This window comes from Sorghum bicolor, chromosome 4, assembly GCF_000003195.3.
Source record: "Sorghum bicolor cultivar BTx623 chromosome 4, Sorghum_bicolor_NCBIv3, whole genome shotgun sequence".
NCBI lineage: Eukaryota > Viridiplantae > Streptophyta > Magnoliopsida > Poales > Poaceae > Sorghum > Sorghum bicolor.
The window spans coordinates 13,152,256-13,158,255 of NC_012873.2; the positions used below are offsets into that span (position 1 = coordinate 13,152,256).

General features: G+C 46.1%; 1 protein-coding gene across 1 annotated transcript; it reads left to right on the top strand.

Annotated features, from left to right (window-relative positions):
• LOC8059082 (putative calcium-binding protein CML23) lies at positions 381-713 on the top strand. The gene has a single exon (XM_002451881.1). The coding sequence runs from the start codon at positions 381-383 to the stop codon at positions 711-713; it is 333 nt and encodes a 110-aa protein (XP_002451926.1).

A 6,000-nucleotide genomic window follows, 5' to 3' on the forward strand; every position in this document is an offset into this window, starting at 1 on the left:
ATAAGAATTTCCACTGATAGAGAGGGTGAGTTAGGTATAGGAAATAATTAGGTTTAAAGTAGGCTCCGCATATCTGTATCTATATCTATATCTATATCTATATCTATATCTATATCTATGTACCTACCTCTATATCTATATCTATACCTATACCTCTAGAGAAAAAAAATACGACTTAGGCTCGTGGTTAAGCCCATCCGACTCCGACAAGACTATAAATCCTGACGCATATGATCTCTCAGTCAGTCACTAAGCGCGATTGATTTGCCGATCAAGCTGGTCAAGAGCCCAACCAAATAGAAACAATACTGGCTTCATTCGGCCGCGACGGCGACGGCGAGGTCTCGGCGGCGTCTAAGCTGTGGGGGCTCTGCCTCTGCATGCGGACACGTCGAACGAGGACATGGGTGCACTCAGCGGCGAACACTGGCGGCGACGGCGGGCCGCTGGACGAGGAGGATGAGCTGGCGGGGGAGCAGGCGGAAGCCGCCGGAGAGGAGGACGACGACGAGCGCACGTGGCTGCGGGAGACGTTCGGGATGTACGAGATGGAGGGCACCGGGTGCATCACGCCGCTGAGCCTGAAGCTGGTGCTGGCTAGGCTCGGCGCGCGCCGGAACATCGCCGAGTGCCAGGCCATCATCTGCCGTTTCGACATGGATAGCGACGGCGTGGTCAGCTTCAACGAGTTCAGGACCATGATGACGGTCTAGCTCATTACTCGTGATGACGGGCCAGCGTTGCCACAAGCACGATGGGCCAATGGGGCCAGGATGGGCTGCTTGGTCCAGAAGCTGTCTAGGAGGCCGTGATCCAAACATGTCATTTATTTAGGCCCTGTTTGGTTTTTAGCTAAGTTCCAAACACATTGACTAAAAAAACTAAAATAGTTTAGTTCCCTTAGTCACCCAAGAATAGGTAAAATAATTTTAGTTAGCTAAAATTTAGCAAGGGAACCAAACAGACCCAGTATTTTTGTTTGTCAACGCAAACCTGTCAACGCGAACCTGGTGATCATCAAGTTGCGATACGAATTCAGCATGGGCAAAAACTCAAACATCATCATCGGCAGGCACCCTCTTAATGCAGTATTAATTACAAAAAATGTTTTTGTTAGAATTATATCATTACCATGGTCCCATCCCATTAAGGTTTCAAAGTTTTATTTTTCTCCCGTTGCAACGCACGGGCATGCATGAACTAAATCTTGATCAGTTTGTTGTCTAATCCAGTCTAAATAAATTTATTTTTAGAATCATCGATGATGACTGCCATGTAAAAAATCAAGAAAGGTCTCTCATTATAATCATCGCACAAACTAATTCTTGAGACGTCGTCAAATAACTCCTTGCAGACTATAGTTAAACATTATATGAGTCCTAAAAAAAGTCAGCTCAATTGATTTAGACACGTTGGCAAAATAGTCTAATTTTTTTTGTGTCTTCAAACATGACATCAAAAGAAACATTCAAGGTTATATTTTAATTTGATATAATTTTAATAAGACATTATTATTTTAATGACAACACTAAGTTATATTATAGATATCATAGTCATCGTAAAAATAAATTACAAATTTTATGTTTTATATAAAGGATAATTTATAAATAGAATTATATCATTACCATGGTCCCATCCCATTAAGGTTTCAAAGTTTTATTTTTCTCCCGTTGCAACGCACGGACATGTTTTGCTAGTCTATACCTATCTATAAAGAGCCAAAATTTCAGTCTGCCCTCTAAATTTTTCTGCCAAATCTGTCTGCTCCGTGATTTTATGAATCGGCAATCAGGATGCGAGGGACCAAGGACCAAACCGAGATTGAATCAAAATCAAATCCACAGAGCAATGCAAGATTTTTTCGATCCAAATTGGCAAGCAAGGAACGGACGAAACCAAAACTGAATTAAATCCACCGCTTCGATCCAGATCCAAATCTAAATCCAAATTTGATACTACTCCAAGAAATACAAATAGCTTATCAAATCAAAACAATATAAACCTATGGTTTCTTCTACGGACCTCCACAACAATCACCAAAAATCAAGATTGAAGAAGAAATCAAACAAAGAATTGAATAGAAAAATACAAAGAAATAATGGACGAAGACATCACGTCTCAAAGCCGCCCGAGGAGCGCCAAGCCCTCCTGCCACCCCCGTGACTGCGTTCACCGGCCAGAGCGCCGTCACACTCACCTCCCACAGCGCGCGTGGCCAGGTGCGCCGCTATGCGTGCTACTGCCTCTTGCGGCCAGGTCAAGCTTGGTCCTCCCACCGATAGGGGACAGGAGCAGGTACCTCGCCAGCATCCTCCTCAGGTTGGCGTCGACGCGGTCGGCAACCCCGCAGTTACTAGCTCCTTCCGGAAGCGGCGGTCGCCGATGGTGAGGACAACCCGGCAGGGCAGGGCTTTGCCAGGACTCTCGGTGGTGGTGGAAGAGTTGCGAATATGCGAATATGCTGCACGCGGGGAGGATGCAATTGCGTCCAGGTCAGCGATCCATATGATGGATCAAGGATCCGATGGTGTGTGGCCATGAGGAGCAGCGGGGCCTAGCTGTCATGGATGCCAAGAAAACACAAAGGAAAGAGAGGGAGCAATAGGCGTGCAGATTTCAGGGAACAACAAGATTGGCGGTGCAGCTTCGGATCCTGTGGTCGTGCGTGTGGCAGCAAGGGGTGTGGCCGCTGGCCGCGTGACACGAGTCGGCAGTTTTCAGGAAATAGGGTGTGGCGTTGGCTGTTTTGCCATTCGGACACGGTCGCACGGAGAGCTTCAGTGCTACTCTGGTGGTAAATTCATCTCAATTCTTAAAGAATATTTATTTATATCTTCCTATAAACAACTAGAAGATTAAATATTATTATATAGTTTATGTTTTTTGATGTTGATATCTTTTAAATATCTTTTTATTTTTTTAAAAAAATAATCTATTTTTATTAGTTTACATCTATTCATAGCTAATATATCAAAAGGCCAATTTTCCTCAAATTTTCGTTTCTTAGTCCTCCTCGTGAGCTAAAATCTCTTGATGAGTTTCAAGCTGATACGATTAGTTTGCTACCACAAGTTTCATGTGAATACTACTTTTTCTCCAACTCAAAATAAATTTCAATAGATTATTCAAAAAAAAAGTTAAAGTATATTTCGTATAACTATATAACATTATACAATTCCGTTGCAACGCACGGGCATATTTGCTAGTAATACTAAAGAGGCAAAATTTCAGCCTAATTTTTGGTCTGAAATTTTTTTGGTCTGGCCTTCCTATCTACCAGGTTGCGGTACTCGAGTTTGCCTCGGAGCCGCCAGCGTAGCCAACTAAAAAAGAAAAATCCTAGCCAAGCACGCAATGCAACCCCACCTCGGCCGCTCCGGACCATATAACCCGCTCCACCGCGACACACGTTCATCTCATCTTGCGTTTGCTTTCTCCATCTCTCTCCCCCGTCCGGCGTCCGGCCCCCTCACGAATCTCCCATAGCAACACCGACCCGGCGGCCATAGCCAGGCGGTTCTCAGATCCCACGACGCGCTCAACAACAGGATGCATCTCGACGCGTACACCCCGTCCTCGGCGAAGCTGCGCTGGGTGCCGAAGCCCCAAGCCTGCGGCCGCGGCCAGCTCCCGCTCCCGCACCGGTCTGCGGCGGCCGTTCACCAGCGCACCCTCTGCTCCGCTGGCCGGATCGGGCCACAGGCGCCCGCCGTGGTGCCGAAAAAGAAGATGGTGTCAACCCCCGCCGAATCAAATGCGGCCGTGTACGCGGGCTCGACGATGTTTTCTGCCGTGGCGCCCAAGCCGAGCTCACTCCCCATGCCAGCCTTCTTCCTCTGGCGCGCGGAGTCCGAGGCCACCCAAGGTCTCCTCCGCATCGGCGAGCTCGCCTAACATGGCTGACAGTCCCTCAACCAGACTCTGTCTACTCCTCCATTCACCCTTCAGCTTCGTCTGACAACACCATGAACGTCGACACTAGGCCAATTTAACTCTTGTTGATGCGGGTGGTGGAGGTGCTGTTACTATATATTATATTGTCATCCATGATGACATCATCCTCAGCCGTGACGATCAGGTCGATGCGGGGAGACATCCTGTGCGCTAGGCGAAAGAGCTACCTCAAGTGTGGAGTCGTCGTCGACTACGATGCTGGCCTGCATGCACACATGCAAGATGTTTCGTGAGTGAGTCAGTCACGGCAGACGACACCCAAACGTACATACATAATTTTTTTTTCCCGTGTTTGTTTCCATAATGAGGATCAACACTTTAGCTTACTTTTTTCGTTGTGAAACAGCTAAGATAAGCAGGAAGCGACGAGAAAAGAATGAACACAAAACGAAAGAAAAGATACTTTCATTATTAAACTACTAGGAGGAGAATCTGTCTTACCTAAGGTTTTCAAAAATGTTGTGGTTATATATAATGTATAACTTACATTTATTATGGGTTTAAAAATGTTATAACAATATTCATCCTATTTATGTTTCATACGTTTTCTATCAAAATATTGTAATAATATATAACAATGTTTGTGGATTTAAAATATTATACTAATGTATAACAATGTTTGTACGAGTTAAAGCAAAACACAGTTGATTTGAAGACGAATTGAAACACATTTCACTTCAGTCAAAAGTTATAAATGACAATTCAATAAATTATATGTTCCCGTAGCAACGTACGGGCATTTTTCCTAGTAATACTAAAGAGGCAAAATTTCTGCTAGTATTTTTGTCTGAAATTTTTTTGGTATGGCCTCTCTATCTGTTGTACATCGGACTCGAACTCCACCAGAGAAAACAAAAAGCCACGTTCGAGACGAGACCCTGCGCAAGAGGACTCGAGCACTTGCTGCAGCAGGTCCTACTGTGCCACCTCAGCCCCTCGGCGGTGGCGGCGGCCAGCGGCGCCCCGCCCGCCATCTCCATGAGAATCCCGTCCCATACTCTTTCTGTCTCCTTTGCTCCGGCCAAAACAGGTGTGCGGGTCTCGATCCGGCCGCCTCAGATCTGTTATTGACCGACGAGGGTGTTGTGTGTCTGTGCGTGTGCGTGGCAGACAAGCGCGTGCGCGGCGGGCAATAGCCCGGCGTACCACCGGACGCGGGCCTTCGCCGACGACGTCGTCATCGTTGCGTAAGTGAAATTTGGCTCCCTCCAAAAATCCTTTTCTGTTAAAAGCTTTTGATTGCGACTGGATTGGTTCCTATGAGAATCAGCGACAGGACTGTGTAGAATTATGGTCGAGCGCGCCCATGGCTGCAACTGCAATGAAGCATTGCCGCAAATTTTGGACTCAGCCTGTCAGTACAGACTGAAGAGGCCGGTGATAAGGTTCTACTTAGATTATACTGCAACTTTGAAAAACTCAATTTAACTGTGACCTTTTTGTTACTTAATTATATTTCAGAAGAGCTTTAGGCTAATTGTGAGAAATCTACTTTTGAATTTATGCGTCCAAAAGAATTTCTGGTTAGATATGTCCTTTTATTAGCCAAGGATTTTTGGAATATGTAGGTTTCTGGTCGTGAGTGGTGATGACACGTCAATTTGGCTGCTCATAGTAGTTAGTGACCTCAAGCTATGACATCCCCGTCCTGTTGGTACCACTACTGCAGAGAGGATCTTTGCCGAGGGCTTTCGGCCTTCGGCAAAGGCTATAAGAACCTCGGCAAAGGCTTTGCCGAGGGCTGCCCTCGGCAAAGAGCCCTCAGGAAATTTTCCGTCGGCAAAGGGATCTTTGCCGAGGGCCATTTCTTGGACACTCGGCAAAAATTTTGCCGAGGGCTGACGCCGGCCTTCGGCAAACAAAAGTTGCCGTTAGGCCACAGACTGTAACTGACGGCGTCTTTGCCGAGGGCCCAACGTCGGACCCTCGGCAAAGAATTTTTTATATTTTTATTTGGGTAATTTTTTTGCCGAGGGTTCCCATGCAGGCTCTCGGCAAAGAATTTTTAAATTTTTATTTGGGTAATTTCTTTGCCAAGGGCTACCA

What these genes read in the sequence shown, in the direction of transcription:
- LOC8059082 (XM_002451881.1), top strand. Translation starts at nt 381, where the DNA reads ATGCGGACACGTCGAACGAGGACATGGGTGCACTCAGCGGCGAACACT.